We start from the raw sequence: 12,933 nt of genomic DNA on the forward strand, positions 1-12,933 counted from the left end.
AGATAGTCCCAGATAAACATGTTGCTAGTATTTTTGAGTAGATTTTACTATTGGGATTAATTATTGAAATGGGTCTATATGATGACGGTAGTAAGACAGGTGTGTCATTTTTTAAGAAAACAATAATAATGGATTTCTGCAAGGACAATGGAGCATTTCCCTTTTGTGCAGCCAAAAATACCGACATAAGTTCTTCTTTCAACACATGCCGAAAAGTTCTATAAAATTCAAGCGGGATGCCATCCGGCCCCACCTCCTTGCCGACAGCCAATGATGTTAATGCTGCCTCAACTTCCTCCCAGGTAATATCGACATCTAACTCTTCCATTTGATCATATGTCCATTTGGAAGTTTCAATATTGCCACAGAATTCCACTACTTTAGCTTCAACTCCAAAAATACCATCATCCTTATACAATTGAGAATAACATTTACCAAAGACCTCTAGCACTTCGGATGGTTTATCACAGATCTACCCCAGCTCATCCTGAATATTATTGATCCTTTTGGTGACCTCTTTTTGATGTAGTCTTTTAGCCAGTATTCGGCCAGAGTTTTCCCCCACCTCGTATATCTCTGACCTGAATACAGCAATTTGCCCTGCCAACTTTGTGGCAAAGTTCTGGTATAGCCTCATTTTTTGGACAGCTAAGTCACTCAAGATTTGAGCGGCATCCTGACCATTAATGACTGCCACCATAAGGCCATTCTCTAACAGCCAAAGTTTGTTCATCTCAACGGATAATTCTTCCCGTAGTCTATGTTGTTTATTAATGGAGTAACTTAAGGTTTCTCCACGGACTCCTGACTTAAATGCATCCCACACCATGTGGCTAGAGGCGGACCCCCGATCGTTTTAAAAAAACTCTACCATCCATTTACAAATTTGTTCGCAGTAAACCAGATAAACCAATAATTTACGTTAAAAGGTCCAAGCCCTTACACAAGACCTGTAGCTGATGTCTAATTCTAACATAATGGGGTTGTGATCAGATATTATTTTAGGGTTAATATCGAACCTAGCTTTACTAGCATAATCTGCAGTAACAAAGAAATAATCCAAACGCACAGGCTTTTTGTGAGGTGCAGAATAAAAAGTGTATCCTGGAGCACCCATTCTTTTCGCACACCATACATCGATAATCCCAAATTCTTTAACAAGCCCTCTAGTGGCTTTGAAGACTTTATTTTTCTTCCCATCATAAAGGTAGTCGCCTGTTATATCGATATTCCCTGCCAGGTGGAGATTGAAATCCCCACATAGAATCAAAGGAGATGGCAAAGCGACTAGCTCTATACTCAGACTGTCAATCATCTCTGGGTCATCTGAATTAGGACTGTAAATTGAACAGATAGTCATTAGGAAGCCCTGTAACCTTAACCCAATGATCACCCATCGACCACAGAGATCTTCCTTTACACATTTACACTCCCCCACCCAAATCTTTTCAGGATTGCCACCCCTCTCGTTGTTGACCCTTGTTGTGTACTGGCCACAAGTTCCATACCCAAATCCCTTAGCCACCGCCTATTATTCCAAACAATATGGGTCTACTGTACACAGAGCAGATCCACCCTCATTGAATTAAGAATCTGGGCCATAATCCCTCTTTTTTTCCAATTGTTCAGGGCACAAATGTTCCATGAACAAACAGAGAATTTACCCATCCTCATAAAAAAGTTGTTTTACCGTGGCTGAGTCATTTTGCCTTACCGCTAAACTACTTAACAATGTTAATACAAAAAAAGACGTACGAGTCTCTACCTTCTCAAATGAGGGCGCAGAATGACTACGACTGAATTTACGGCAGAGAAGAAAGTAATAGGAACCTTCATGCTGTATGTAAAGATATCCACTGGTGAGGCAGAGATCTCCCTTCAAAATGTAAGAGGGAACTTCAAAGGAAATAATTGTAAATTTCCATACTTAAAGTATAACCCATTTCCAGAACTTCCATTCACATGGGACTACCACAGTAGCAAGGGGCAATACACCACCACTAGAATTTTGAATAATATTCAATTTTAAATAACTTTTTTGATATTTTATTTAAAGTTTTTTTCATTAAAATAATTTGTCAATGTTCCTCCATCCACCCATAACAGTATCATTTGTGTTAAATGCGTCATAATCTTGGATGAAAGTTCTGAATTGCTTTATTGTGGTTTAAATTTAAATAAAATAAACTATTGTTTAAAATGTAATTCATTGAAAACATAGTCTCAGACCAGCCTAACATTTTACCTTCATCCTAGTCGGCTGACTTTGTCTTTGCTGGCCTTAGGACTCTGCACACTTCACCACTGCTAACCAGTACTAAATTGTGTGTGATCTTTCCTTGAAACATGGTAGAATTGGCTTATACCCAATTGGCATATTTTATTTACTTGTAAGTTTCTGGTACAGTCTTAATACCTGTCCCCAGGCCCAATAAATTAAATGCTACTAGTGGGCCTTCAGCACTGATTGTGCCACCTACTTAAGTAGCATGTCTCTGGCCTGCCATTCCAGACTGTGCGTACAGTTTCAAACTGCAATTTTTACCTGGCAAAATAAACCTTTTTGCCAGGCCCAAACCTTTCTTTTTAATACATGTAAGTCACCTCTAGGGTAGGCCTGGGCAGCCTAGAGGGCAGGGTGCAGTGTATATAAAACGCTGGACATGTACCCTTTAGTTTTACATGTCCTGGTAGTGAAAAACTGTAAGATGTGTTCTTCACTATTGCAAGGCATACCTCCCTCATAGGACAATATTAGGGTTACATAACTACCTTTAATAAACTGTAATTTCCAAATGGGAGCATGTCACTTTTCATGTTTGGTGTCTTTAGAATTGAAATGACAAATTTCAATTGATAGTGAAGTTGTATTTTAAAATTACAATTTTGAAAATGCCACTTTTAGAAAGTTGTCATTTTCATGCCTTTGCTGTTTGGAGGCTGCACCCTACCTCTAGGTCACATGACAGGGTGTAGTTGACACTTGAGATTTAAATATTTCTCCAAGACAGCAACACACATTTAGAAACTTAAGTGTTTCTGGATGGGCCACCATTGGCAGGATGGGAAGGAGGAGTTGGGCACAGCCCCACTTACACTTAAATAGGCTGTATACTTCCTCCGGTTCTACTGATTGGATTTTGTGATTTTGGTCTTGTTATACTTTTTTAAAGAAATCTCTATTTTTCTAATTTGTTGTGGAATCTTTTTTGTGTAGTGTTTTCAACTGTATTACTGTTGTTGCACACATTCTTTACACACTGTTCTGTGCCAAAGGTACCGGAGGGTTTAGGACAGGTAAAATTAGAGTTGGCTTGTACCTCACCCTGAAAAGGATTGCTGTTGCTACTTGCTCAGTGCTCACATCTCAGTCACCGACAACCCAATTTCTTCCATGTATTAAATATGTTTAAAGACTTAACATTAAAACAAGTGAATAAGATTAATTATTTGAATAAAAATGTATTGAAAATGTCATTGACTGCAATGTATTTTATGTTTCCCTATGTGTTAGTGTTGTTTGCTGCCTCTATTGATATCAATGGGAGCAACAGTAAAATCCTTTTCGCCTGAAAGGTATCCTTTTGTGAATAAATGTCATGCATAATAAATGAAGCCTTTGCTGTCTGTAAGTGATGAATCTGGCCCATAGGGTTTCATGAATATGTGGGAGAACTAAAGATCTGAAGATGTAATGAGTGTTTACTGCAGAGTTGCAGCTTTATTGCCACTCTGTGGGAGACTATACCACCTTCTTGTCATAAATATCTAGAATTGTTTTGCCTGCCCATTCTCTGATGCCTGGCTGACACAAAATAATAGTTGTAGGCATTTATATGTCATAGACCGTCGAGCACTCAGTGGAACATTCTTCATAACTGTATTTATACATCTTCACTGAAGTGCTGTCACTCAGTATCTAATAAATTATTAATATGTGTTCATAGTACTTGCAGAGCATGTTTACAAATGTGCATATATTTACAGTATAGTACATGGCAGGACAGGAATCTGATTGGGTACTAGGTTGCCCAGAGACATAGTTCTCTGTAGTCAGCTGACCGTGTTTTGAAGATGTACTAGGTGAGTTTTGAGGTCTCAAACATCTCATGCAACCCTACAAAAAGTTTAACACTTTAGCAATTTTCACATTACTTTCTATGCCAGATATCCATTTCTCCCATTCTGTTTTTCTACAGGGAAACGCAATTTTGGCACCAAGCAGAATTTGAAGAATTGGAAACCATGCAAGCAGCCTATTTTGGTTACAAAAGCAGGAATAATAATAATAACAAGCAACTCAGGAATAAACTTCAATTTGATGAATGGGAAAATATGGCATACAATAATGAAGGTTTCTGCAGGTATGTCTGCTGCAAAGTAACCCCACTCTGGATACCAGGGTCGTCTTTTGCAACTCACAATAAAAAGAAAAACAATCTTTTTATTTTTGGGTCAGAATTTTAGTTGGCTTCAATAAAAGGACACAATATTACTTTCTAGCCTTATTTTTAATCAATTTAAATGTTTTTAACGGCTTTTTAATGTTGTTTGTAAAGCTTTTATGAGTTTATTCTCGAATAAAGCAAATTCAAATTGAAAATTGAATTGACACGATATTACAGTTAATGAATGTATTTAGAACAACACTTTGGCAGCATAAATAAATTGGTGTCATAAAAGTTTGAGGACTTAGAGAAACTCACTCGCGTTGAACGCCTAAGCATTAAATCTGAGAAAGGATTGCATTATTATTCCGAAATATGGCTAGCGTTTGTTACACTTTAAGACTAGGAAATCAACATTGCTGTGAAAACACATTTTGTAAATAGGTAGATCAAAAGGTATGCTCCATGCAGGAGTAGCCTCTCCACAACCAACACCCGTGGCCCTAAAAAACACAAATGCCAGCCACAAAGCCATGTTCAGCACAATAAGCAGTAGGCAGTTTGTATTAGAAATTAAGTTATTAATTTGGCAGAAATGTTTGTTAATTTCAAGGAGAAACAAAGAATTCTAAAGCAAAGAAGAATGTGGAAGAAGTAAGTAAAATAATTTAATGAGCCAATAATGTGTGAAAAGAATCAAAATCAGTAAAAGGGAACAAAATATATGCACATAGATTCATCATCGGCATGTTTTGCGAGTCTGTAATAACGATTATTAAGGAATCGCTGTTACAGACTCGCAAAACGGGATTCATGTAGAAATCGCAATATTTATTGCGATTTCTACAGCTTTCTTATTTGCAATTAGCTAATTGCTAATCGCAAAAAAGGAATAACTCCCCATTCATTGCTATGGGCCTAAAGGCCCATAGGAATGAATGGGAAGACATATCAATGTGCGAGTTTGCGATTTCAAGGGTGCAGGGGTGTCCAAAGGACACCCTGTTGCACCCCTGAAATGATATCGGATGCTGGTGTTACGCACACAGATGTCCCAAGGACATGTGTGTGTGTGTAACATACAACTTAGAAAAAGCACTTAAGTGCATTTTTCTAAATTTCCGCTATTTACCACGAGGTTTGACTTAGCGGTAAATAGCGACCCAAAATAGCGAATTCGTAATTTTTAAATGTTTCATGAATTGCATTTAAGGAATCTCAAATAGAGATTCCTTAAATGCAATTCCTCGCAAATTTGCGAATTCTATAATAGCGATTTTTGCATTTGGGATGATGAATCCCAAATGCAAAAATTGCGCTCGCAAATGGCCATATTCTCAGAATCTGGCCCTTTGCGAGCCGAATTTCCGTTGATGAATCTGGCTGATGATTTTTCAAGTTTCAAGGACTAAAAAAGTGCCTAGAAAATTGAGAGCTCCGATCAGAAGTTACTGTTCATGGTTGACTGGGACCTAGGAATGAGTCCATGCTGACCACCATGGAGCAGAGGTTTCACAGGCCAAGCAAGCTTCACAGGTTAATAACTGCTATGTGGTTATGATTAACATCACTACTACCTTCCTGCTGGCAGAGACCACGCCATTATCTACCTGGAGGGGGCATCATTAACTGTGTATTCAGGTTCTGGAGCAAGGCTGTAAGGCAAACAAGTTCTATCTCAGTCAGCACAGAGTATAGTTTTATAAAGTTAGCAAAAATCTATTTCATCATGGAATCAGTTTTTGAAAACAGAGTGGAAAATACTGCTCTGCCATTTTCTCAAGCAAAGATAGGAAGTCATTATTTTATCTATAAACAGGCCTGTTCATGGAAAATATAGCCCTAGGTATACAGTGTCAAATTGTTTTTTTGGAACTGCTCAATCGGGGCATACCTTTTCCAGTAACTAGCATACCCACTTTTATATATTAGGCATTCTCCCTCTTGGGGATTACCGGGAATACTGGGAATACATTAGGGATCACTTAATTAAATTAAACTTAACGTAATTAAAATATAATTAATATAAAAATATAATTAATTAATTAAAATATAAATGTAGGATTTGCTACATGACACAAGCACTTCCCCTTGCCGAGTGAGTCTCTAGTACTTTTAAACTGCAGCCCACTCAGAGTACAATGATGCTCTCTGGCACATTACATTTTTGTCATAAATATGGGTGGTGTAAATGCGTACAGCAGTCCAAATATGGCATTTAACGTCCACTGATGCACTTCCTGCACCCTGTACCATGGCTTTACTGGAAATATAAATACGCCAATTAGGTGAAATCAACGTACAAGTCTAAGTGGGAAAGCACACACTCTGGGACACTATTTAGCAGCATCATAGCACACAGAATTCTAGTGCCAGCAAACCTAAATAGAAATTAGTTAGGGGACCACAACAAAAGGTATGTTATTTTTTACAGTACACATCTTAATACTATCTACCTGATATTATTCACTTATAAATTATATTGGAGAAGTAAACAGAAATAGTGTGATTGCATACTTTTGTGTTTTTTAATATTATAAATAAGTTCAAATTCATTTACCCAAGTTTTAGTATTCCTTAGCATATCAAATACTTGAGATGTTTACTTCTAAGCAATCAATATGATCGACGGCCTGTGTCATTTAGGTTCATAAAAAACGTTCTAGGTCTCTGATTCTTTTCAATAGAACAGGTGTGTGCAAATCTGGATCCTGAAGCCTAGTACCTTCCCAGATGTTTTGGATCTTAACACAGATAGATAGATTTATGTACAAAACTTCAAAACATGAATCCTGTTCACATTGGTTATAATCAAAACCTAGATTGATAAGGGATCCGATAACTGAGGTTGGATACCCCTGTAAAAGAGATAGATTTTGGAAAGATGTGTATATGTAACATCGAGAATAATGCCCCAATAGTTGAAGCTGTAGTAAACTTGATAGACAATTTCAGTGACATATATTTCAGGAGGTCATGGGTCACTTGCTTTATGCCAGGAACACCTATAGTAGGCACATTGCGCAAGTATATAAGAAGTATGTAGTGGTACTTGTATAACATGAACCAAACTAGGGGAGCACGGTGCTGTACATTAATGGTGGTCTGGGCAGAGGTTGATTTGTAAAAAAATAAATTCAGGGGCTCTTGTCAGGAGGAAGTTTGCACCAGCTCATTTCTCCTGTTAGTGCCACCTAAAACAGAACCAACTACTAATTATGAAACGCTACAAGTGGGGAGAGGACGTGGCGTAATGTTGACTTCAGAGCTGGGGACCCAGCTTCGAGTCTCAGTGCCGGCTCAACATCCTGTGATTCTGGGCAATCAATTAATCTCCCCGTGCCTACCAAAAATGAATGTGTCCTTGCTCATGAAAATTGCTTTGGGTCGAGTTTGTGCTATAAGTGCCAGTGTTGATGATTAAGTGCCGGTGCTGAGCACCGGAAACCTCCGGCTCCAATTAAGCACTGAGTATGGGAAGATGTTGTAAGGTCATGTGCAATAGGGTATAAGATATTTGCACTACACAGTTATGTTACTCTTTTATAGATGCATTTAAATATCCAAAAATTACAATATGAGACAGAGGGAAATTAAGTGCCAGATTTACTAACATTTTGCATCATGGTTGCACCACTTTTGTGGCGCATCCATGACGCAAAATGCTAGTATACATTTACAAAGCCACCAAGTAGCAATTTGTGTCATCTTGTGTGGCTTTGTAAAAAAATAACACAATGTGGCGGCTTGCACTGCATTGTGTTACATTTTATTCTGGGAGGTGTTCTATGGGTGAAACATGGGTGTTCCTTTGCATCCACCCATGGATTTCAATCAATCCCAGCTTTACAATGGATTACAAACCTGGAATTACGTGAAATCGCTATGCCTTGCAGGGAACAGCATAACAATGAGAAAAACATTTTTTCTCTTCCTTATTTCCTCTTTGTGTGCTGCAATCCGCTGCATACATAGAAAGAGGAAAATGCCCCAAGAGATTGTTTTTGAGCAGTGAGGCTCCCTTTCCTGAACAAAAACAATTCTCCTTGAAACGCAGGCACCCTTGCACCAGGGTGCCTGCATTGGCGCTATGTTGACTGAGGTGCGCTAGCGCAAGGAAAGGACAGGAATGTGCCTTATGATGTCAAATGTGGCACATTCCTGCCCTTTCACGATGCGCAGCAAGGTGGCTTGCTGTGTTGCGATGTGTGAAAGTATGATAAATATGATCTTAACCCCTTGCGTGCGGGGCGTATTCCCCGCCTGTGCTGACTACGCCTTGCGCGGGCGGAGTCATGACGGAACGGTTCCGTCATCAGCACAGCTCAACCGACGCTGATGACGGAACCGTTCCGTCATCAGCATGGAAGGGGTTAAAGTACTTTGGCCTTGATGACACCATTTTCAGTCAAGCGCTGAAACCAGAGTTAGAGCCAGCCCATCACGTTTAGAAGGCAGTAGCTCAGCCACTAGATCAAATCTATTCCCTTTGCACAGCTCTACCACCATGTTGAGAAGTGAGCAGTCAAACCTTTGTCAATCTACTATGTAGAATTTAGGAATGGGTGTGAAACCATCACCAACATATTTCTGTTAAACATATTGGCCCAGTGGGCGGTTTGAAACCTTCAAGGGACATTCTATGCATGCTTTTATGTTTTACTTCAGCATGTGATATAGTAAATCGTGGGCTGCTGTGGAGGAAATTCACCAACTTGGCATCCCAGATCCTTTTATAGGAGCCATTGAACACCTCTGCTGGAACACATTGATTTCTGTGAAGGTGGGTAACGGCAAAAGAATAACCCAAAATTGTGACTGAAGCAGGGTTGCATGCTGACTTCACTTTTGTTTTTCTTGTACACTGCACAATCGGGAGTGTCTCTTTGGAACACATGAATTTCCCCACTTAAATTGGGAGACCAGCATGCTTCCCAGCTTCAGTATGCAGATGATACTGTCATCCTGAATACCACACTGACTAGGTGATCTGTGATACATTGAATGTGTACAACAAAAGAAATGATTTGCTTTCATAGTTTATGATAGAGACAAATGAGAGTAGTGTTTTTGGGATCAAAACTTACAAAACAAAATTCATCGGGTAGACTAAAAACTCTGTTAAGGGCCATAGCAGGATAGTGCAAGCCCTAGAACTCATTTAAATGTCCTGAAATGCAGCATGTTCTGAGACTGTATGTAAATTTCATAAGTGCTTTGCTGGCCTCAATTGTAACTTGTTTTACAGCAAAACACATTTCCACAATTAAATACCATTTTGAGGGCACTTTGAATATAGGGTTAGAAAAAGCGAAGAGCAACTTCCTTAAACATATTTTTCATCCTAAGTGTCTGTCCCCTGCACAAATAAAGCTTGAGTTTGGTTTGCTGAACATGTTTTTACAACAAAATACATTCCACTTTGTTAGATCTGTCATGCATAGGGTGGTCTTTCCCCAAACGTTTTGCCTTTTACCTCATGTTTTTGCTGATTCTTGTTGTTGGTATTAGGCCTCTGGGCACATTACCACTGCTAACCAGTGCTAAAGTGCATGTGCTTCTCCCCTAAACATGGTGACATTGGTGTATACCTGATATGCATATATGATTTACTGGGACATACCTTGTAAAGTGGTATAACATATACCCAGGGCTTGTGAGTCAAATGCTATTAGTCGGCCTGCAGCACTGATTGGCCCACCTACATAAGTAGCCTTTCAATCCTGTCTTAGGCTTGCCATTGCAGGGCCTGTGTGTTCAGTTTACTGCCACTTCGGCTTGGCATTTAAAAATACTTGTCAAGCCTCAGACTTCCTTTTATTACATATAAGTCACCCCTAAGGTAGGCCCCAAGTAACCCTAACAGAGTGTCATGTAAGTAAAACGTAGGACATGTCTGTTTAATCTTTACATGTCCTGGTGGGGATAAACACCCAAATTAATTTTTCACTATTGTGAGGCCTACTCCTCTAAAAGGCTAGCATTGGGAATTCCTTAATACACTTTTAAGCTGTAATTTACGACCAGAGAGGGGTAGCTTGTTCATGTTTCATATGTTTGGACTGGTAATGACAAATCCTCCTTACAGGTGAAGCTGGATTTAACATTATTGTTTTAGTTGCCACTTTTAGAAAGTGGACATTTCTTTGCACTTACTGCTCTGTATGCCTGACAGCCTGTCTCCAAAAACTGTCTGGGGTGGGTCACAATTAAACGTGCATTCACTCTAGACAGCCACAACACAGGTGTGATAGGTGTGTCTGAATACCTGTCTACATGCATCTGTGTTCTAATTGCCTTGCCTGGGCAAGCTGGAAGGGAGGGGCTAAGGCTTTACTTGAAGAGGCTGTGTCCTGTCCCCACTCAAAGGGCTGTTTAACCCCAACAGATAGCCTGCCAGACAGGACTGGGTTGAAATGGATACTTGTGCATTTCAGATAGTTGTTTGAAGTCACCCCCACAGCAAAGGCACTTTTGGATATAAGTACTGGGTCTCTGACCCCCTAAAATCAGACACTTCTGGATCTTGAACTGAACTTCTGTCAAAAGGACTGCTGCTGTGCCGCTTAAAGGACTCGTCTTTGGACTTCAGACTTTGAAGGCCTGATTTCTCTGATGTTTCCCTGCTGCCTGCTGCTCTCTGAATCTCTCTGCTGAAGGAGAGCTAGACTATGCCTTTACTCCAAGTGATTTTGAAGGGCTTGTTGGCTTGCTTCCTGTTGCTTGAGCTCAGAGGTATCAAAGTCTCTACCCCTGCTACTATGCCTGGCTATCTGGAAGTGGCCCAGCATACTTGTAACACAGATTTTGACGCATCTACTGTCTGTGTGTAGCAGAACCAGTGCATGGACCAAGTTTCAGGAGTAAATTCGGCATATCAGAACCAGCGCTTTGCCTCCTGAGATCGACGCATTGGACAACATATAGCCACCACTGCAGTTTGGTGAGATCAACGCATCCCCTCAACTGCATGGCAGAATCCAGTGCATTGCTCGATGCCTCTCGACTCCATCACATGTCCTCGAAACCAGTGCTTAATTTGAGCAGGTGCTTGCAGGTGCTCAGCACCGGCACCTATTCCTCAGCACCGCACCAGTTAAGGACACACTCATTTGGAAGGCAGCCTGATTTTCCACAGAATCACAGGATGTTGAGCCACGCTGAGACTCGAACCCGGTTCCCCAGCTCCAAAATCAGCATCTCTAGCCATTAGGCAAAGTCCTCTCCAGAATAATAAGTGCTGGGGCTCTAGTTTGGAGGCAGTTTACACCAGCACATTTCTCCTGTTAGCGCTGCCTCCTGAGGAGAGCCCCGGCACTTTTTATTTTACAAATTAACCACTGCTTGAAACTGACTAATTGCCTTCACTGCAAGGAGAAGATCGACGCATCTCATTGTTTGCTACAAGGAAAGGTACTTTGTTCACCAGGGCCTGCATGTGTCCTGTTGACAGCCGGCGCTCCATTAAGGTGGGCCCAAACTTTGACTTTGCCCTGGTCCAGCGTGACCTAAAGTAACCTTTTTAGTGCTACTTGCTTCTAAGGGTTTTACTGCATTTATTCCTTCAAAATTTCATATCTCAACTTCTATACATTGGATTTTTGTCATATTGGTCTAATTTTACCTATCAGTGAAAGAATCAAACGCAGCCAAAATATCAAATATGATTTTGATATTTCCTGATTCTCTACAATTTATAAAATAATTAAACAAGACTTCTAATGCCTGCATCTATAGACCAAAGACCACAAAACTCTAAAATGCAAAAGAAAGAAGAAACAATATTTTTGTGGCATCCCTAAACAACAAAACTCAAGCAGAATAATGTTAGCCCAGTCTCTCTTACTGCTAGCTTGTATAACAAAGTTACATTGTATTGGCCCCTTCAGGATGAAAAAAATTACTCTTTCACTGTCTGTTTCCTTTCTTTCAATGGCATTTAGTTTGCAGTTGTGCAGGTGTTTTTTCAGTGTTTATATGTTTTCACTGGTGAGGGCTATTTCTCTTTCAGTGGGGTTTCATCGGTTATTATAGGTTTAAACTTAAAACCCCACAGCCTATTTATAATATAATCTATTTTATAGACCTGTGTGGAGTCTTTTTGTGGTGTATGTATTGTGTTACTGTGTATGTGTGTGTTGCACATTGCTGCTTTAGATACGCCTGACTGCTTTGTGGCAAGCTACCAGAGTGTGAGCAAAGGTAATCTTTTAGTGTGCATCTAGCTTAGCTTACCCTGAATAGAGTGGTGGTTCCTGTCTGGCCTGGGTTCATACCTCAGCCAACAAGGATTCCCATTTTTAACACACTTACACATGGTGATCACAGTTTTGGTGGCACATTGAAAACAGTGTGTGTTAGGACAGGTGATAAGCAACTGCTTTAAACATATTTTCCCTACTAAGTTTGTGCATTCAGTGTGTGGGTTTTAAACGCGGAACATGTAAGCCATTATGTTTGCATGATGCTACACTGAGTTGCCTCCAAAAACTTTTTTTACTGTTTGGGCTGTAGTTGATTCAGGACAGTTAATGTGTTAACCCCA

General features: G+C 39.9%; 1 protein-coding gene across 1 annotated transcript in view; it reads left to right on the forward strand.

The window, feature by feature from the left end:
• The window catches only part of SUSD3 (sushi domain containing 3), a 233,741-nt gene that overhangs the window by 185,658 nt on the left and 35,150 nt on the right, over positions 1 to 12,933 (forward strand). The window contains exon 4 of the mRNA XM_086939158.1: positions 4,200 to 4,364. Coding sequence (XP_086795284.1) covers positions 4,200 to 4,364 — 165 coding nt within the window. The remainder of the gene's footprint in view (positions 1 to 4,199; positions 4,365 to 12,933) is intronic.

This window comes from Lissotriton vulgaris, chromosome 9 (genome assembly GCF_964263255.1).
Source record: "Lissotriton vulgaris chromosome 9, aLisVul1.2, whole genome shotgun sequence".
NCBI lineage: Eukaryota > Metazoa > Chordata > Amphibia > Caudata > Salamandridae > Lissotriton > Lissotriton vulgaris.